This window comes from Gadus chalcogrammus, chromosome 6 (assembly GCF_026213295.1).
Source record: "Gadus chalcogrammus isolate NIFS_2021 chromosome 6, NIFS_Gcha_1.0, whole genome shotgun sequence".
In the NCBI taxonomy this organism is placed as follows: domain Eukaryota; kingdom Metazoa; phylum Chordata; class Actinopteri; order Gadiformes; family Gadidae; genus Gadus; species Gadus chalcogrammus.
In genome coordinates this window covers 16,849,338-16,870,355 of record NC_079417.1, presented here as the reverse complement: position 1 = coordinate 16,870,355, position 21,018 = coordinate 16,849,338, and the positions used below count along the sequence as shown (strand labels likewise).

The 21,018-nt window shown below is 50.0% G+C and overlaps 1 protein-coding gene across 10 annotated transcripts in view; it reads left to right on the top strand.

Annotated features, from left to right (window-relative positions):
* Positions 1 to 21,018, top strand: part of LOC130384960 (ankyrin-1-like) — a 56,098-nt gene that overhangs the window by 6,564 nt on the left and 28,516 nt on the right. For 7 of the 10 annotated variants that reach the window (XM_056593377.1, XM_056593382.1, XM_056593378.1 and 4 more), the window contains exons 2-23: positions 1,455 to 1,556; positions 4,610 to 4,708; positions 4,943 to 5,041; positions 5,439 to 5,537; positions 5,917 to 6,102; positions 6,726 to 6,782; positions 8,235 to 8,333; positions 9,638 to 9,736; positions 10,209 to 10,307; positions 11,039 to 11,236; positions 11,830 to 11,928; positions 12,954 to 13,052; positions 13,429 to 13,527; positions 13,972 to 14,169; positions 14,789 to 14,887; positions 15,182 to 15,280; positions 15,589 to 15,786; positions 16,225 to 16,323; positions 18,099 to 18,197; positions 18,586 to 18,684; positions 18,967 to 19,059; positions 19,165 to 19,237. In XM_056593377.1, coding sequence (XP_056449352.1) covers positions 1,455 to 1,556; positions 4,610 to 4,708; positions 4,943 to 5,041; positions 5,439 to 5,537; positions 5,917 to 6,102; positions 6,726 to 6,782; positions 8,235 to 8,333; positions 9,638 to 9,736; positions 10,209 to 10,307; positions 11,039 to 11,236; positions 11,830 to 11,928; positions 12,954 to 13,052; positions 13,429 to 13,527; positions 13,972 to 14,169; positions 14,789 to 14,887; positions 15,182 to 15,280; positions 15,589 to 15,786; positions 16,225 to 16,323; positions 18,099 to 18,197; positions 18,586 to 18,684; positions 18,967 to 19,059; positions 19,165 to 19,237 — 2,491 coding nt within the window. The remainder of the gene's footprint in view (positions 1 to 1,454; positions 1,557 to 4,609; positions 4,709 to 4,942; positions 5,042 to 5,438; positions 5,538 to 5,916; positions 6,103 to 6,725; positions 6,783 to 8,234; positions 8,334 to 9,637; positions 9,737 to 10,208; positions 10,308 to 11,038; positions 11,237 to 11,829; positions 11,929 to 12,953; positions 13,053 to 13,428; positions 13,528 to 13,971; positions 14,170 to 14,788; positions 14,888 to 15,181; positions 15,281 to 15,588; positions 15,787 to 16,224; positions 16,324 to 18,098; positions 18,198 to 18,585; positions 18,685 to 18,966; positions 19,060 to 19,164; positions 19,238 to 21,018) is intronic. The other 3 variants (XM_056593385.1, XM_056593384.1, XM_056593381.1) reach the window with 1 other exon arrangement.

The window sequence follows — 21,018 nt, the reverse complement described above, 5'->3', positions numbered from 1 at the left end:
TCTCTCTCTCTCTCTCTCTCTCTCTCTGATCAGTTCCTCAGCAGAGGCTGCGTGTCTCTCAGACCAAATCACAACATGGTGTAACCATGCAAGCCCCATGTGTCGGAGCATGAGCCAACACTGTCACACAACACAGGCTCAATCACCCACACACACACACACACACACACACACACACACACACACAACCCACACACACACACACACACACCCACACACACACACCAACACACACACACACACACACACACACACACACACACACACCTCGGCATGCATGTGCATTCAAACGCACACACAAGCTCTATCTGTCTCCATCATAATGCTCTCCGTCTGTCTCTGTTTCTGTCAGCTATACCTCTCTCTTTCTCTCTCTCTCTCTCTCTCTCTCTCTCTCTCTCTCTCTCTCTCTCTCTCTCTCTCTCTCTCTCTCTCTCTCTCTCTCTCTCTCTCTCTCTCTCTCTGTCTGTCTGTCTGTCTGTCTGTCTGTCTGTCTGTCTGTCTGTCTCTCTCTGTCTCTCTCTCCCTCTTCTCTCTCTCTCTATCACTGTCTCTCTCTCTCTATTACTGTCTCTCTCTCTCTCTCTCTCTCTCTCTCTCTCTCTCTCTCTCTCTCTCTCTCTCTCTCTCTCTCTCTCTGTCTGTTTCTCTCTGTCTCTCTCTCCCTCTTCTCTCTCTCTCTATCACTGTCTCTCCAATATTTTGTGGCTTAAAAAGGGGCAGGGAGGGGGGGACTGGTATGTATATGTCCCTCACACACACACACACACACACACACACACACACACACACACACACACACACGCACACGCACACGCCACCACGACACCGCACACGCACACGCACACACACCACACACACACACACACACAGTGGCGTACTCACACGTCTTCACTCCCATGTGGGAGACCATGAGATAGACCATGAGGGAAGGAGCCAGCCAATCAAACGGCTGGGTCCTCATCATCAGGAGGATGGAGGCATTGAGAGGAAGCCTGGGGGAGATCTATTAATCACAGTCATGTTGTTATTGACCATGACAATAACACAACTCTCCCCGTCTCCCTCTCTCTCTCCTTTATACCTCTTTATTCCCCTCTCTCCATTCTGTGTGTTCTCTCTCTCTGTTTCCTCCCCTCTTCCCTCTCCCCTCTTCCCTCTCCCCTCTCCTCTCCCCTCTCTCCTCTCTTCACCCCTCACCTCTCCTCTCCCCTCTTCCCTCTCTCCTCTCCCCTCTTCCTCCCCCTCTCCTCTCCCCTCTATCCTCGCCCCTCGCCCTCTCCTCTCTCCTCACCCCTCTCCCGTCCCCTCTCCTCTCCCCCCTCTCCCCCCTCTCCCGTGCCCACTCCTCTCCCCTCTCCTCCCTCCTCTCCTCCACCCTCTCCCCTCTCCTCTCCCCTCTCCTCCCCCCTCTCCCCTCTCCTCTCTCCCCACCAACCCCCCTCCCCCCTCAGGCGGATGCAGGGAACAGCTTCCTTCGGGCGGCCCGCTCTGGGAACCTGGATAAGGCCCTGGACCATATCAAGAACGGTATCGATATCAACACAGCCAATCAGGTGAGAGACCCACCCAGTCAAAACTCCAGAACACTGCTAACTACTGCATCATTTCTACCAGGTTATACCTAATGTAGTGTTGTATGTTATAATCAAGCACAGTGTTTGATCAAAAGGTGTGGAGCAGTTTGAATGGAAAGTGTTGAAAGCGCCTGTTCACCACAGTAGAATGAATCAAATTCCGTTGAAACTGAAATTCTCTTTCAGTAATGATTAAGGCTGAGCTCAGCATCCAATCAAATACTGGAGCTCCTGCCATGGCTCGCATTGTCTAACAACGCTCTATAAATGGGAGGGCTGGCAATGGAAAATGTTTGCTGTGCAAAATGTCTTTCTATTGCATTTCTGCCTGATTTAAACTCCAATATACTCTGCTTAAGTACTAAGTGTGTAAACTAGGGCTGTGCAAATCGATTGTTGAAGTGCCACTTCTGCTTCATTTATTCAAAATAAGTTTTCTGTTTGTACTCCTTTAGCGTTGAAGCAATCGTTTTGTAAATGTGATAAAAATAAACTAACTACATGTATCATGGTTAAATTAACCTCAGATTTATAAAGTACAAGTGCTATCTTTACTGTTAATAATGTCTTGCTTATCTTGAATTATTCCTATTTGATGTATGTTCCTTTGGCATGTGCATTGCATGACATATTGATGAGTGTTGTGTGCCCATGTCTTTGCCAATGCATCCATAGAATAGTGTGTATCGCTGACGGTAAGCAGCGGTATCTGTACTTAAAGAAGCAGCTAGTGCGTACAGGGTCTCCCGAGAGGGCAGTAAATAGAGCAGGGGCTTCTCCTCCTCCATCGTGCCTCCTCCACCCTGACGGCTGTTCCCAGGTGGCTAGCGTGCTACGTGGCTAGCGTGCTACGCGGTTAGCGCCTCAGGCTCCAAGCGCGGGGCTGAACGTGTGTGTGGCTACGTGTGCACGCTCTCCTAGAATAGTTATGGTTTACCTACCGCTAACCTACTGTTACAGTGCTGTCAGGATCTGCATGAGAGAAGGACCCATGGAAACAGTGTTTTAATAAGGCAGAGAGCTATGTGATGCCTGTTTACTGGCTCTTATTGGTTACTATTGGTTACTCCCTTGGGGCAGTGAAGGGAGACCACACATGGACAAACACGGAACTACAGAGCAGAAAAAAAACACCTTAGTCACCAACTAAGTTATGATACAGATATATGAAGATAAAGATTGCAAATGTATCCAACTGTTTTCATTATGATGGCTGCATTTTTTTTTTTTTTTTATCATTTCAAGAACTGAATGGGTTATTCTAACTGAAGGAGTGATGTGTTGTACTGTCCAGGGATATTCCATCACCACAGTAGGGTGTTGGAATATCCCTGTGTCGTGTCAGTGTGGTGGGGCTGGGGATTGTGGTGGTGTTGTGTATAGGGTGGTGATGGTCTTGTGAATAGGGTGGTGGTGGTGATGTCGTGAATAGGGTGGTTGTGGTGTTGTGTATAAGGTGGTGGGGGTGGTGTTTTGAATATGGTGGATGTGGTTTTGTGTATAAGGTGGTGGTGATGTTGTGAATAGAGGGGTTGTGGCGTTGTGAATGAGGTGGTGGTGGTGGTGGTGGTGGTGTTGTGAATATGGGGTTTGTGGTGTTGTAAACTCGTTGGCAGGCCACCACAGCTTCAAGGTCTGCCAACGAGTCATGAATGAAGGCATAAAGCCTATGTTTACAGATGTATACCAACAATATCCCTGAAGGACTATAATTCATATCATGATTCATCGGGATTATTCAGAGTTCTGCCACAAGAAAGGATCTATGGAATTCAACTCTTATGAGCAAACTAAATGATGCCTTGCATGCCTGCCACGATTAACTCACTGGCAACCCACACGCCCTGAAACAACCCACCACCTACGCCCTCATTCCTCATCTCCTCACTCCTCACTGCCTGACTCCTCACTCCTTACCTCCTCATTCCTCACCTCCTGACTCCTCACTCCTTATGATTCTGTGTTGTATTTTGTTTCTCAGTGCAACAATTATTATTTTCCCTTTGTTCTGTGACAACTGTTTGGCCCTCGGTGTGTCCCCCCTCTTTCTCTCTACTCTCCTCTCTCCTCTCCTCTCTCCTCTCCCCCTCTCTCTACTCTCCTCTCCCCTCCTCTCCTCTCTCTCCTCTCCCCTCTCCTCTCCCCTCTCTCCCCTCTATCTCCTCTCCCCTCCCTGTCCAGTCCCGTCTGCAGGAGTGTGCAGGATGGCCGTGGTCTCCCGACTCAGAGGAATAATATCAGTGGCGTGGGAAAGGTCCAACCTCACATGTCCTGTGCAGCTGTAGGAAGGCTGTGTGGGGTCAGACCTATCCTACACTGCTTGTATTCTTCCCGCCTTCGAGGCCACACCCCCCACGCCTGCCACCCTCCTCCCCTCCCTCTCCCACCACTTTGATGTCATTAATAACCAACCGTCTAACCCCCCTCCCCCCCTCCCCAAACTGAATTGACAAATCAAGTCTCCACGCCAGTCCTCATCAGCCCTAGACCGATTAATGTTGTGCTGTTGTTGGCCGGGCCGTGGGGTTTGATTTGACTGTGGGGTTTGATGTGACCTTGGGGTTTGATGTGACCCTGGGCTTTGACTGTGGGGTTTGATGTGACCTTGGGGTTTGATGTGACCCTGGGCTTTGACTGTGGGGTTTGATGTGACCGTGGGGTTTGACCGTGGGGTTTGACCGTGGGGTTTGATGTGACTGTGGGGTTTGATGTGACTGTGGGGTTTGACCGTGGGGTTTGACCGTGGGGTTTGATGTGACTGTGGGGTTTGACCCTGGGGTTTGATGCATGCCTGCCTGGTCTGTAAGTATCTGCCTGGCATGGTTTTGCAGTAACGCGCTGACGTTGTTGATGTTGCTCTGGATTTATGTTACCATTTTTCTTGTAGTCATAAGAACCTGCGTTGAGGTCTACTCTGCTTTCTTTTTCTGTCTTTCTCTCTCACGGCCTCCCTCCACCTCTCCCTCTGTCTCTCTCTCTCTCTCCCTCCCTCCCTTCCTCCCTCCCGCCCTCCCTCTCCCTCCCTCTCTCAGAATGGGCTCAACGGGCTGCACTTGGCTTCTAAAGAAGGCCACGTTAAGATGGTGCTGGAGCTGCTGCACAACGGCATCGTCCTGGAGACCACCACAAAAGTAGGACCCAGAGAGCCTAGAGCCTAGACACAGTGTCACCTCGCCTTCTGAACAAACATCATCAAAAAGTTCATCTTCAATGTAGTTTGGCATTGTATCAAAGTGTAAATCCCTAGGCTTGATACACTGCCAATGCATGATAAAAAATAACCATTGGGAATTTGCTCTGAGCCATTACACTCTCTCTCTCTCTCTCTCTCTCTCTCTCTCTCTCTCTCTCTCTCTCTCTAATAGAAAGGGAACACAGCTCTGCATATCGCCGCCCTGGCGGGACAGGAGCAGGTGGTGGCCGAGCTGGTGAACTACGGGGCCAACGTTAACGCTCAGTCTCAGGTGAGAGGCTCCTGCGGGCCCCCTATGGAGGCCCCTGGAGCAATACAGTCCCTATTTGGAACGCAGCAAGTTGCTGGACCAAAGCTTTTGACCCCTTAATCTTCTGCGGTTAAATTCACTGTTGTCACATTAATCCGGATACCGTTCTAACATGGATATGTGTTGTTTCTTTATGTGTTGATTTCCCCTGTTTGTGTGTGTGCTCATGTGTCTGTCTGCTCATGTGTGTGGGTTGTCATGTGTCTGTGTGTGTGTGTGTGTGTGTGTGTGTGTGTGTGTGTGTGTCTTTGTATGTGTGTGTGTGTGTGTGTGTGTGTGTGTGTGTGTATGTATGCTCATGTATGTGCTCATGTGTGTGTTGTGTGTGCCTGTTCCTGCCACACAATACCCGGAGCAGAAGGGCTTCACACCCCTCTACATGGCCTCTCAAGAGAATCATCTAGAGGTTGTGAAGTTTCTCCTTGAGAACGGAGCCAATCAGAGCATTCCAACTGAGGTACGATCAACCTATCAGTGCTCTCCTCACAGCTGACTCTTTAGCTGCAATACTGGGGTCTATCGTCCAGCTCTATCTAACTATATGCCTACTAGATTGTTTTTTTTTCTTTATCTTTATCTACTGACTTTAAAGAAGTAGATAAAGGCTCATCAAAAGATTTGATGAGCCAGAACCTAATATACATATTTTTTTTATTGTTAATATCATGTGTAGCAGCCTCACGGTTCGCAGTCTCTCAAGAGCCTGAACCATCCCCTGTATCCACGTCAATACACTTTCCTGGCCCATCTGAGCTGAGAGGTGGCATGGTTCTAGGCCGACTCAGTTCCCTTCCTGAGCCAGGTGTTGGTAGTAACTCTCCTCCTCCCCGGTCCAGGATGGCTTTACCCCTCTGGCCGTGGCTCTTCAGCAGGGACACGAGAACGTTGTCGCCCTGCTCATCAACTACGGCACCAAGGGCAAAGTCCGCCTCCCCGCGCTGCACATCGCCGCCCGCAACGACGACACGCGCACCGCCGCCGTGCTGCTGCAGAACGACCCCAACCCCGACGTGCTCAGCAAGGTACCCCTGGGAGCCTGTCTGTCTGTACCCCTAGGACCTGTCTGTCTGTCTGTACCACGCCATCCCAGGACCTGTCTGTCTGTACCCCTAGGACCTGTCTGTCTGACTGTACCACGCCATCCCAGGACCTGTCCATCTGTACCCCTAGGACCTGTCTGTCTGTACCCCTAGGACCTGTCTGTCTGTACCCCAGGACCTGTCTGTCTGTCTGTCTGTACCCTGCCACCCCAGGACCTGTCTGTCTGTACCCCTAGGACCTGTCTGTCTGTACCCCAGGACCTGTCTGTCTGTCTGTCTGTACCCTGCCACCCCAGGACCTGTCTGTCCGTACCGCATTAGTTGCTAGAGGACCTGTCTGTCTGTACTCCATACCTAGAGGACCTTTCAGTCTGTACCACAATAGTTACTAGGGGATCTGTCTGTCTGCACCGCAGTAGTTGCTAGAGGACCTGTCTTTCTGCACCACAGTAGGTACTAGAGGACCTGTTTGTCTTTCCGTACTGCAGTAGTTACTAGTCTGTGTGTCTGTATGTACCGCAATAGTTACAATGCTAGGTGACCTGTCTGTTTGCTTGTACCACAATCATTACAATGACATATGACCATGTCTGTCTGTCCCTCAGTCTGTCGGCAGCTCTGAGTCTCTCTCTGTCCCTCTACAGCTATACACCAGTTTAAAGGTGACATATTATGATGTTTTTTTCAACAAGTAAATATAGTATATGAGTTCCAGAAAACATGTTTTTGAAGCTGTTTGCTGGAAATAGCTTTTAGGAAAAAAAATCTCGCCTTCCGCTATTCTCCTCTGTTTTAGTCCCTTCAGAATGTGCCAGTTCTGGTGTCTGTAGCTTCAATGCAAATAAGCTGCTGGCAATTGCATACAAATGAGCTGTCAGAGTGAACCGCAGCATGGAGGAGAAGTGATTGTTGACGTTTGCGGACTCCCGGAGCTCTATATCTATATAATATAATATATTATAATATATAATATTGTTATATAATAATAATAATAATAATAATATTATATATAATATTATATAATATTGGTATCTATATAATATAATATCTATTATCACGGCCAAAAGCTATGTGTGCCTCCGGATGATATTATGAATCATAAAGACTGTGTCTGACGTCTCTGGTACTTCGACAACAAGTAAAGACTCGTAGTGGGGGATATCCCGGCCATGGTTGAGAGGAATTTGGGGGAAAAAGAAATTTAGCTTTGACTCTCTGATGTCCAGATTGAACCGCGACATGGAGGCGAAAGGGATTGTACTCCCAGAGCTGTGCTGCCGGACTTCCACCGGAGCTCGCCCCACCGGACTCTCGGAACGGAGCTCCGGCGGCAGTCCGGCAGCTCCGGCGGGGGGACCTCCGGCGGGGGGACCTCCGGCGGGGGGACCTCCGGCGGGGGGACCTCCGGCGGGGGGACCTCCGGCGGGGGGACCTCCGGCGGGGGGACCTCCGGCGGCAGTCCGGCAGCTCCGGCGGGGGGACCCCCGGCGGGGGGACCTCCGGCGGGGGAACCTCCGGCGGTGGAGCTCCGGCGGGGGGACCTCCGGCGGGGGGACCTCCGGCGGCAGTCCGGCAGCTCCGCCGGACTCCCTGGCAGGCAGTCACATGACAAACTGACAAATTAGACATCTATTTTTGTCTGAAATCTCCCTGCTTCTGAAGTCTGCGGACATCTCCGCCTACCCAGCGCTCGTCCGCTGTTCCACAAAATCATATTTATGCTTTGATGGTAGGGGGATGGGGAAGTGGGTGGTAATATTCAAATGTTCCTGCTTCCTACGTAGGAGTCTGCGCCGAAACTGACTCGCTCGTTTGGTAACTGTAGGCGGGGTACTTTCAGAAATGCATATCTCACTAAAAAAATCATTACAAATCACTTATTTCAAAGTTTGTATGCGTGTGGGAGCACCAGAGACCATAAACAACACCCCAAATCCCAGGAAAAGTGTTGTTTTCATAATACAACAACAACAACAACAACTAAAACAGCCTCGTCAGTAATGTCCAGCTCCTTGGCTTGTGTGTAGCTTCAGGCTGAGCACACAGTGGGCCGTTCAACTGCACATCAGTCTCCTCAAAGAGATACTGATGGTATATTTGTGTTCCCCCTGCAGACTGGCTTCACCCCTCTTCACATCGCAGCGCACTACGAGAACCTCAACGTGGCCCAGCTGCTGCTCAACAGGGGGGCCAACGTCAACTTCACCCCCAAGGTACCACCAGTCCTCCCGGCCTGGAACCAGGACTCAGTCCGCCCCTTTGGGACCACGTCTCAGTCCGCCCCTCTGGGACCACGTCTCAGTCCGCCCCTCTGGGACCAGGTCTCAGTCCGCCCCTCTGGGACCAGGTCTCAGTCCGCCCCTCTGGGACCAGGTCTCAGTCCGCCCCTCTGGGACCAGGTCTCAGTATGGCCCTCTGGGACCAGGTCTCAGTCCGCCCCTCTGGGACCAGGTCTCAGTCCGCCCCTCTGGGACCAGGTCTCAGTCCGCCCCTCTGGGACCAGGTCTCAGTCCGCCCCTCTGGGACCAGGTCTCAGTCCGCCCCTCTGGGACCAGGTCTCTGTCCGCCCCTCTGGGACCAGGTCTCAGTACGGCCCTCTGGGACCAGGTCTCAGTCCGCCCCTCTGGGACCAGGTCTCAGTCCGCCTCTCTGGGACCAGGTCTCAGTCCGCCCCTCTGGGACCAGGTCTCAGTCCGCCCCTCTGGGACCAGGTCTCAGTCCGCCCCTCTGGGACCAGGTCTCTGTCCGCCCCTCTGGGACCAGGTCTCAGTCCGCCCCTCTGGGACCAGGTCTCAGTCCGCCCCTCTGGGACCAGGTCTCAGTCCGGAACCAGGTCTCAGTCCGCCCCTCTGGGACCAGGTCTCAGTCCGGAACCAGGTCTCAGTACGGCCCTCTGGGACCAGGTCTCAGTCCGGAACCAGGTCTCAGTACGGCCTAGCCTAACAACGTGAATATTTAACCTAGCCATACGATATGTCATATGAAAGCTAAGACTCCAAGGAGTCTAACAGTACCAGCCTCATTCTTTTTCTGCCAGTAGATACTGTAATATTACAGCGGCATGCTGTATGTTGAGATTACAGCAAGATAGCTGTATCTATATGATACAGTAAAACTACTGTAAATAAACAGTACCTTACTGGCAAAACTGCTGCCAGTACTGTAATTTAACTGTGAGAGATTGTGCAGTGTAGATATAGATCTGGAAAGGCTTAATACCACGGGGTCAGAGTACCAGCTGAGGTGCAGACCCCAGCTGCTGGCAGGTGGAAGTCCTGAGCAGCTCAAGAGGGCAGGTGGGGAGCACAGGAACGCTGCGTTCCAGTGGTAGTTCCCCTTCCCCTCATCCTTCCCCAAAGCCCTCAGTGTAACCTAACGCGCACAGAGCCACTGGAGACCAGAGGGGAAGGAAAGAGGAGGGCGTGGGGGAGGGCCCAGGTGGGACCATGTGTGTGTGTGACTCTAGAGGCAGGAACCAGGTATGACCCTGTGTTGGTGTGTGTGTGTGTGTCCCCAGAATGGTATCACTCCCCTCCACATTGCGGCCAGACGGGGGAACGTGATCATGGTGAGGCTCCTCCTGGATCGAGGAGGACAGATCGACGCCAAGACCAAGGTGGGTGGACCTGCTGCCCCTCTCGTCGCTCTCCGGGCCTGGAGCCCTCGATATTAAAAGCGAGGTTTTATTGGATTTTTTTTTTATTATAAACGTTTTTTTAAGTTTTCAAAACGTCTGTTAATTTAAAACATGAACTCAAATTGCCCCCCTCAATTGGTTAATCGCATGCCATGCATGAGTAACATGTTATTGTCGTTTTTTGTTACGGTTAATGTCAAGACATTGTCAAGAAACAAGACACATGACTTTCTGCAACCCCCCTCCCCCCCCCTCCATATCTGATTTAAGCGAGTGGGAGGGGCTTGTACAGGAGGACGAAAGCAAAATGCTGATCAATATGTCCAACCCTTAATCGAATACAGCGGTGTAGCAGATGTGAGAACATGTTTTTAATTGGACAGTGGTGGGGTCAGGCTTAATGAGCGCTGTGTTAACGAGCCCACGGCCCTGTCCCCCGTTTTCTCTGCAGGATGAGCTCACCCCCCTGCACTGTGCAGCCAGGAACGGACATGTGAGGATCATCGAGATCCTGCTGGACCACGGGGCCCCCATCCAGGCCAAGACCAAGGTGAGCCCCGCTAGACCCCCCCACAGGGCCTCCACGTTGATCCTGATGGGGGTGGCATTATGCATTTATGTGTGTGTTTGTTTCTCTAAACTAAAACATGGTCAGCTGTTATACTATGAGGTCCTTGACGTCATTGAAACTGTTCGCCTGTGTGTCTGTCTGTCCGTGTGTGTGTCTGTCTGTGTTTATGTGTCTGTGTGTGTGTCTGTCTCTCTTCATATGTGTCTGTGTGCGTATGTCTGTTTGTGTGAGTGTATTTCTTTGTGTTTGTGTGTCTTTGTGTTTGTGTCTGTCTGTGTGTTTGTGTCTATCTGTCTGTGTGTCATTGTGTGCATGTCTTTGTGTTTGTGTGTGTGTGTCTGTCTGTGTGTGTGTGTGTGTGTGTGTGTGTGTGTGTGTGTGTGTGTGTGTGTGTGTGTGTGTGTGTGTGTGTGTGTGTGTGTGTGTGTGTGTGTGTGTGTGTGTCTCTCTGTGTGTCTGTATGTGTGTCTGCCTGTGTGTCTCTGTGTGTGTGTGTGTGTGTCTGTTTGCCTGTGTGTGTGTGTGTGTGTCTCTGTCTGTCTGTCTGTCTGTCTGTCTGTCTGTGTGTGCGTGTGCCTGTCTGTGTGTGTCTGTGTGCGTATCTGTGTCTGTCTGTGTGTCTGTGCGTGTCTGCCTGCCTGTGTTGGTTCCATCTCATCCCTGGTCCTCTATATTTCCCCACCCACCCTGTCCTGATGTCTCTCCCCCAGAACGGCCTCTCCCCGATCCACATGTCGGCGCAGGGCGACCATATGGACTGCATCAAGCAGCTGCTGCAGTACAACGCAGAGATCGATGACATCACCCTGGACCACCTGACGCCCCTGCACGTGGCGGCCCACTGCGGCCACCACCGCATGGCCAAGGTGCTGCTGGACAAGGGAGCCAAGCCCAACTCCCGCGCCCTGGTGAGTCCTCATGTCTGACTACATCACCCGCTCAGCTTCTCCTAGCTAACTAGTCTGTTACTAGTTTCCTCCGTTGCTTACTCTGCGAAACGTTTTATCTTTGCCGACAACATATTCCAAACCCATCTTCATCGCCAATGTATATTGGGAATACTAACATTATGACACAGACGTTACTTTACTAATTTATTGACAACCCGAACACTTGGCTCCCCTGCATATCAACCATGTATCAACTGGCTCCCTCAGGATAGCTAGCAGTAGGTTACTGTAAACAGCAATGGCACTACTGCCCCTAGTGGACAGATGCAAGTATCCCACTCTGCAACAATTCTCATCTCACATTTTATCTCAGATTTATTTTCAAATACAGCATTCTGGCCAAGTGTTCAAATAATGAAATATCCCAAAAAACAACCCAAATCATTCTAGTATCGGGGAACCTCGTGATGCATTAAATTACTAGTTGAAATTAAAGAATGATAATTGTAGGACAGAGATTTCACATAAATGTATATTACACAAATATGGCTAAATTTGAACCAAAATGTATGACAATCATGACGCGTGAACCCTTGGCTCACTCTCCCCAGAACGGTTTCACTCCGCTGCACATCGCTTGTAAAAAGAACCACATGCGGGTGATGGACCTGCTGCTGAAGCACTCTGCGTCGCTGGAGGCCGTGACCGAGGTGAGACCCCACGTCAGGAGGGCCGTGGCTCCTCCATCTTTCGAAGGCCTTCTGAATCCTACACAAGTAGTCCTGCTCCCGTCAGAATGCTAACTAAGGCCTTCTACCTGATGGTGGCTCCTCATTGCGGTCCCCAGGGCCAAGGATGGAGAGCCTTCCACCCAACCGAGGCCCTGCATGGGGGTGGAGGGAAGGCTCTTCCTCCCAGGGGCCCAGGGCCTGGGATGGGCTTCAGAACGCCTACACTCAAGGAGTTTGTGTCTCTGAGCATTAGATCCCTCCGGTCAAAGCACACTATTGATGAAGAGGCGGGTATTTGTAGTTGTTTGACTGCATGGTTCCCTCCTGCTTATTTGAATCCATGCCAGGTCCTCGTAAAACGTATATTATTTTTCCCTGTACTTCCTGTTTTGCTTTGTTGTGTGTGATGCTACAAATCAGGTCTCTTGCCTCAATGAGACTCCCCTTTATAACTTATAAGAAAGGTGAATATAATAGGTGAGGGAGTGAATATAACAGGGGTGATACAGTGAATATGAGGTGAGACAGTGGATATGAGCTGAGACAGTGAATGTAACAGAGGTGGTACAGTGAATATTAGGTGAGACAGTGAATGTAACGAGGTGATACAGTGAATATGAGGTGAGACAGTGAATGTAACAGAGGTGGTACAGTGAATATTAGGTGAGACAGTGAATGTAACGAGGTGATACAGTGAATATGAGGTGAGACAGTGAATGTAACAGAGGTGGTACAGTGAATATTAGGTGAGACAGTGAATGTAACGAGGTGATACAGTGAATATGAGGTGAGACAGTGAATGTAACAGAGGTGGTACAGTGAATATTAGGTGAGACAGTGAATGTAACAAAAGTGATACAGTGAATATGAGGTGAGATGGGGAATGTAACAGAGGTGGTACAGTGAATATGAGGTGAGATGGGGAATGTAACGTAGGCGACCAACGTGGAAGAGCATGATGATCTGTCTCCTGATGTGTCTCTTGACGTGTGTTCTCTCTACAGTCTGGCCTCACCCCGCTCCACGTGACCTCATTTATGGGTCATCTGAACATCGTGAAGATCCTCCTGCAGAAGGGAGCTTCACCCAGTGCTTCCAATGTGGTGAGTCTGCAGAACCAAAGCTTCTGTCCTCACTCTGACCCACTTTGGCTCTGAGATTGACGTTTCCCCAAGCCTTAACACCAGTCCCAAGTGACCAACTAGGACCATTGGACTTTGCTGTCCCATGCAATATACAGATAACGACCTACTCAATGTGAACCTTGACCCTCGACCCTTGATCTCAACACTACGGTTGGCCACCATTGGGGCTAAACCCGGGCTGGCTCAATCTGTTGAGTTGATGAACAGAAATGGATCATCTCATGCTTTTAACTCTATTATATAATGCCAGTAATATGCTGTGAATTAAGCTCAGCTGATTGGAGTTAGTATGGCAACAGGCCTGACGCTGATGCGACGTTGTGTGTTTGAGCAGAAAGTGGAGACCCCTCTCCACATGGCGTCGCGGGCCGGGCACCGTGAGGTGGCTGAGTTCCTGCTGGAGAACGCAGCGCCGGTGGATCCTAAGGCCAAGGTACGACACGATGTATCACCATGTGTGCCCTCACATCATCCGGTTAATTTGGTCACTGCTGCAAACGCTGTACAAAAGGCTATAACTGATTACTCCTTCCTGTTGACTATGATCTGGTGACTGCATGCCTTCTGTATTAGAAGAGGGTCACGTGGTTTGCTTTCAGAAAGCTACCTCGCTGCCTCAGTACATTTCAAGTCAATGTCTTTCTTTAATCCTACAAAGACTTTCCACCACCGTCATCTCTAATGAAAGACTCTTAAACAGGAGTCCTGGTTGCGCCGCTGTGGAAGTGACAGTGTCCTTCAGGAGTCAGTTGGAGAGATTCTCACCGGTACTCAGCGTCTCAACGTCTCACCACACACTCAGTGTGACTGTGGATGGACGGGCTGAGCAGCAGTCCAGGCTCTGGTTCTGTGTGTCCTCAACCCCTCATCTCCCCAGGACGACCAGACGCCGCTGCACTGCGCGTCTCGGATGGGCCACAAGGAGGTGGTGAAGCTGCTCCTGGAGCACAAAGCCAATCCCAACGCCACCACCACGGCGGGCCACACCCCCCTGCACATCGCCGCCCGCGAGGGCCACGCCCAGACCATCCGCATGCTGCTGGACATGGACGCCCAGCAGACCAAGATGACAAAGGTACGGTGCCACGCCCTCACACCCTGCTGCACCTCCTCACTCACTGACGATGCTCTACCGTGTCCCGGAGCAAGGCACCGAAGCCCTAACTGCTGCCGACCAGCTGGCTGTCGCCTTGCCCTGCAAGTAGCGCCCCTTGCCCCCTTCAGTAGCTCAGGAGGTCCTGTATCAGGCCGTCAGACACACGTCCTTAACGGCCTGCAACCAGGCGGTTGTTGTGTGGTTGGCCATGAATGTATATATAGAGAGAGAGAGAGAGAGAGAGAGAGAGAGAGAGAGAGAGAGAGAGAGAGAGAGAGAGAGAGAGGAGAGAGAGAGAGAGAGAGAGAGAGAGAGAGAGAGAGAAGGCTTTGCTGTACTGCTTATGAACTGTATCTCCCTCTCCCGGTGGTCTACAGAAAGTTCTTCACTGTACTGTTTATGAACTGTATCTCCCTCTCCCGGTGGTCTACAGAAAGGCTTCACTGTACTGCTTATGAACTGTATCTCCCTCTCCCGGTGGTCTACAGAAAGGCTTCACTGTACTGCTTATGAACTGTATCTCCCTCTCCCGGTGGTCTACAGAAAGGCTTCACTGTACTGCTTATGAACTGTATCTCCCTCTCCCGGTGGTCTACAGAAAGGCTTCACTCCACTGCACGTGGCCTCAAAGTACGGGAAGGTCGACGTGGCCGAGCTGCTGCTGGAGCGAGGGGCCAATCCCAACGCTGCTGGCAAGGTACTGGACCCCTTCCAGGAGACTAGTGATTGGTCAGGAATGGCCCTTGGAGGGGCCATTCCTGAGGGAGAGCCTCAAGAATGGCGTTCCTCAGGCCTTAACCTTGGATGGTGGGAGGCTCTCCCTCCCAGGGCCTGGGTAACGCAAGAAGAATCCTTCATCTAGAACCCCAAAAACACGTTACTTCATCTAACTGCACCGCTGTCAATGTAACAATCCCTGGATCTCTAGATCTTCTGAATACAAATGTCTGTGTGTACTGAACAGGATGTGTGTCTGTGTGTGCTTCTATAGAACGGCCTGACTCCACTACATGTGGCCGTTCATCACAACAACCTGGATGTGGTTAACCTGCTGGTCAGCAAAGGAGGCTCCCCACATAGCGCTGCTCGGGTAGGACGCACACACACACACACTCACACGCACACGCAAGGGCCCACGCACACACACCTACACAAACACAGCCCCTCACACACTCCCATACAAACACAGTCAGTCAGTCAGTCAGTCAGTCAGTCAGTCACACACTGAAACACACAGATACACACGCACGCACGCACGCACGCACGCACGCACGCACGCACGCACGCACGCACGCACGCACGCACGCACGCACGCACGCACTCACACACACACATGTTGTACCAGGTCCCAGAGTGCTCCCTGTGAGCCCAGCTCACCGCCCTGTGTCTGCTCTCCAGAACGGCTACACCCCGCTCCACATCGCCTCCAAGCAGAACCAGGTGGAGGTGGCCAGCACCCTGCTGCAGTACGGGGCGTCGGCCAACGCCGAGTCCCTGCAGGGCGTCACGCCGCTGCACCTGGCCTCCCAGGAGGGCCGCCCCGACATGGTGGCCCTCCTCATCTCCAAACAGGCCAACGTCAACCTGGGGAACAAGGTGAGCCCGCTGGGACCAACCGCCTCATCTTATCCTTAAAACCCCTTAAAAAAAGATGACCATTAGAAAGGGCTTCACAGGCGCACTCTCACTGCTACACAAACAGCACAGCACCAGCAGCCAACAGGCTGCAGCCTCTGCAGCCTCTTGGTCTAAATGGCAAGTGATGTCACCTGGCACCAGGCTGAGCCAATCAGAAAGAGCACTTGCACTAAAAGTTGTTTCCTCATTGATAGTGCCAACTGGCTAAGACTAGCTGATGATGATGATGAGAGTGGGCCAAGCGAAGTGGGTCTTATTGGTCTCCAATAAGACAGAGTCAGAGAGCATTTGCAAAAGCCGTCCATCACCAGAGAGAGGGCTGGCGCCTGGGCGTGGCCTCGAAGCCTCGGGTCGCTCTTTAGCTGATGTGGCTCCCCCTCTTCCTCTCTCCTCCAGAGTGGACTGACCCCGCTCCACCTCGTGGCCCAGGAGGGACACGTGGGCATCGGGGACATCTTGGTGAACCAGGGGGCGTCCGTCTACGCCGCTACACGGGTAGGCCCAGACCCACCGTCACCACTGAGTGGTCCACTACACACACACAACTGAGTGGTCCACTACACACACACAACCGAGTGGTCCACTACACACACACAACCGAGTGGTCCAGTACATCCACACAACCAAGCGGTTCGTTACACAGGGAGTAGCCTATGTAGTAATGTAGTGGGAACAAGTAGCTCATGTCCTGTACATTAAAGACTCCCATATCTAACTTTATCACATATTTTAGGAAAAAAATTAACTCTATGTATTTGTTCAACCAAACGGAAAGTGTTCAACTGATAATGTGATTTGGGGATTTCCTTCCCCTTAAAATACATATTTCCCTTGTCCATTAATTTTAATGGACATTAAAGCATAAAAAAAGAAAATAAAGCAAGATTCCCTTCAGAGTAAGTCTTTGGATCAAAATAACTTTTCCCACTACTAACAATAAGATATACAAAGGACATACAAATATGGGCCTAATCCATATCAGTGCATGTCTTCACGTAATAGACTTCCTCTCCCTTTGTGCTTGTGGTCAGTTGGATTAAGTAGTGACCTTTCCTCCCAGAGCAGAAATAGCATCCTGACCTCCTATCCCAGCTTCAGGTTACCATCAATACACAACTCCCTCACCCAGGAATGAGCTTGTGGCTGATGGAACAACACCACCGTTTAGCTCCACTTGTAAGGAGAGAGTATGGAGAGTATCAAGTCATACCGTTATGTATACTGGACAACATTGGGCTCAGAAATACCCATAAGAGTAGAGTTCCAGGATTAGAAAGAGTGGGGCTGCTGTTAAACTGTTACTCAACAAGAAACTGGCTTCACAAGTTAATTTTGACTTTGACTCCAATGGTTTGTGTCTAATATTAGATTTAGATAAATAAAAGACACACTTTCATGTTTTGCATAGATATTTGTCTTGTCAGCCAGTCTGTGGCATCATTACCCTGAGCTGCAGCTGCCTGCTGTGGGCTCTAGCCCGACCCTTTAGCACAGGTGCATTGTGGGAAAAACACAGGTGCATGGTTGGGCAAACACAGGTGCATCATGGGACAAACACAGTTCGTAACACTAATTATGGGTCTGCTCTATTTATACACCAGGGCACAGGTAGTAGACTAAACCGGTGAAGATAAGTACTTCCCGTGCCCCTGTACATTAAAGCAGCAGACAATCATTACCTATGAGTGACACCTCTGTTTGTCCTGCGACAAAAGAAAACAGTGGATAACATTAAAATTCTCAACCCATGTCAATGATTCTTCTGAACATTCCCATTAAATCATAATATGTATTTTATATAAATGATTATGAAAGAGAACAATGTCTACTCCACATAGATTGAAATGACTCTTTGAAATGGGCAGAGAGATGTAACCTTTATAGTGCTTCAATCCAAAAAGAGCTTTAGTATTTGTTGACAGCTCTGTCTTGGCTTCTCCAACATGGCGACCACGTTGACGGGTCCAAAGGCCAACTATACGTTTGTAAGACATGGTCTTTTAGACATAAAGGCCAATGCGGCGTCTATGTATATAAGTCTATATATATATATATATATATATATATATATATATATATATATATAGGTGTATTAAGTCTAGGGTGTATTAGACACAATGAGCCTCTGGCTTTTAACTTGTTGATAGATTCAGACTGATAAGTTGTTATCAACATCAGGGCCGAGGGATCCTTCTGTGTTACTTCTAAGCTGCGTACCCCCTCAGTATTGGTTGGAGGGTTTATGTTTTGTTTTCTGTGTTTTCTCTCAGATGGGCTACACCCCTCTCCATGTAGCATGTCACTATGGCAACATCAAGATGGTGAAGTTCCTGCTGCAGGGACAAGCCAACGTCAACAGCAAAACTAGGGTGAGTGCGCCCCCTCTGGACAGGTTAAGAACTAAAACTAAACTGCTATGGACACAGCAATTACAAAGACCAGCATGGCCAGTCGCCATGTTAACAAATGCACATCTTTACACCAAAAAATATCTATACACATACATTTGTTATATTAACAAATAACAAATGTAAAAACTGGACCTGTTAATCAATCACATTGTGAATCTGTTATATAAAAATATTCACATTGTATATTTGAATAATTTATAATAACAGAAAACTGCATAGTGTGTGGGTATGAACATTGTTCCGAATGGGCTTTCACAAGCGAAGGTGAAGGTTCTCTTGCTCCTCTGCTCGTAACCCCACGGTAACATATCCCGGTTGCCCTCTACCGCCCTCTAATTTCCTCCAGGTGGACTACACCCCGCTGCACCAGGCCGCCCAGCAGGGACACACAGACATAGTGACCCTGCTGCTGAAGCATGCGGCGCAGCCCAACGAGCTGACCACGGTGAGAACCTGTTGAACCCTTCAGGTGTCGCGTCGTTAGGGGACATGCATTATGTGACGCGTAATTTGGAGTGAGTCATTAGGTGTCAAGCAGCAGGCACTGAATCTAGAGAGCAGGTAGGAGTGAGTCATTCCAGGCCGTCTGCTGGACCTCCCCTGCTGGGTGTCGGTGATCCTCACTCTACTTTCAGACTATCCTGCTGTTTGTCTGTGGTACAACTCCTCACCCTACTGCTAGACTGTCCTGTGGTTGTGTGTGACGTCCTTCCTGCCCTCTGTGCAGAACGGCATGTCCGCCCTGGCCATCGCTAAGAGGCTGGGCTACATCTCCGTCATCGACGTCCTGAAGCTGGTCACAGAGGAGACGGCCACCATGGTGAGACCAGAAGCTCTTCAACCTTCGTCTGCATAAGAAGGGTTTCTTCTTATCTTCTTAGTCCTTACGGAGCTAATCTACATCCTACTGGTGTTTGTCCCCCAGACGACCACAGAGAAGCATCGCATGAGTTTCCCGGAGACGGTGGATGAGATCCTGGACGTGTCAGAGGATGAAGGTATAATCCCCTCATCTGAATCACAACCACGCCCTCACATTGACCACACGCCCTGTGTGGTTAGGAATGTCAAACATCGATGTTGCTCCTGCTGAATGACACTTGAGGTTTTTTGGTCTTACATTTCTGTGTTTATTTAAATTTTTTGTGTTGATGGGTTCATGGTTGCTTAAATGGGGACGTGTTTTTGTATTTTAGAGCTCCCTAAAAGATTGCCTTTTTGCCTTTTGCCCTCTTTAGGAGTTGCTCAGCTAACACTAGGTATGAATGTCTCTTCCTTTTTCCATCGTGCAGCGTCCGTAGGTCGTGATAAAGTCTGTGGCTCCATTTCAAGCTCACTTAGCCTTTCCTTCCTGTCCCGCCCCCTCTGTTTCTCCCTCCTCCCTCTACCTGTCATTCTGTTCCTTTTCTCTTTCTATCGTTCCCCCTTTCCTCTTACTTCTCTGTCCGTCTCTCTGCTACTTTTCTCTCTCTCCTGCTCGTCCTTTCTCTCTCTTCTCTCTCTTTCTCTCCCCTCTGGAATCTCTCCCTCTCTCTCCATCTGTCTCTGTTTCTCTCTGTCTTTTCCCTTTTTAATCTCTGTCTCTCTGTCTCTGTCTCTGTGTCTCTCTGTCAGTGCTCAGTGGTATGGTGGCCCTCATGCTCATTGGCATGCGCCCATGGCATCACGTCTGTGACCTCTGTCTGTCCCTCCAGTAACACTTCTTATTCATTAACAATACGGGAGGTTTCTCTTCCTGAGTGGCTGCCAATGAGACTTCGACCTGCGCATCGCTCCTCTACACTCTGATCTAAAGCCGTCTAACCATACCGTTCAAACCATTCGGAAGTAAAGTATTCAAGCTATTCAGCCGTAAAGATTACAGCGCCATGGTGTAATGAATGTCTTCGTCTTTCTTGAATCCTTAACTGACTCATCGTATACTAACAAGTCTTTCACTTAAAATGTATGTGATGACATTGACTGGTGTGTGTGTGTGTGTGTGTGTGGTTGTGTGTGGTTGTGTGTGTGTGTGTGTGTGTGTGTGTGTGTGTGTGTGTGTGTGTGTGTGTGTGTGTGTGTGTGTGTGTGTGTGTGTGTGTGTGTGTGTGTGTGTGTGTGTGATCTGATCTGCTGCTAAACTTTACTGCTACACACACACTGGAGCCCCTCATGATCTGGGTTAAATGATCTGGGGGCCCTCATGATTTTGTGATCTGGATCCCCTCATGATCTTGGGCCCCTCATGATCTGGGGCCCTTCATGATCGGAGGCCCCTCATGATCTGGAGCCCCTCATGATCTGGGGCCCCTCATGATCTTGGGACCCTCATGGCTTAGTTGTAAGTGGGGGCCATTCCTAATGCTGATGTTTACTTCAATACCACACGGTTTGTATGTTGACTTGAACACAGCGGATATAGAAACCATCGTGTGGTCACCTTGTGACTGTAACTGTGTTGTTTAAATTTGCTGTCAACAAATCTATTGTATGATATCATGCATCTTGGTTCAGCATTGAGCATTACCGCTAAAGTCCCGACTCACAAAACTAACATCTGAATGAAAAACGTCCAGCGCACTCACACACGCACGCACACACACACACACACACACACACATACACACACACACACACACACACACACACACACACACACACACACACACACACACACACACACACACACACACACTCACGCCCCATTCCTGTGATGTCGTGTCCCATCTCTGCACATGCTCTCACCTCGGTAAACAATTTGTTTTGTTCTGTGTTGTCTCTCCTCCTCCTCCTCCCTCTC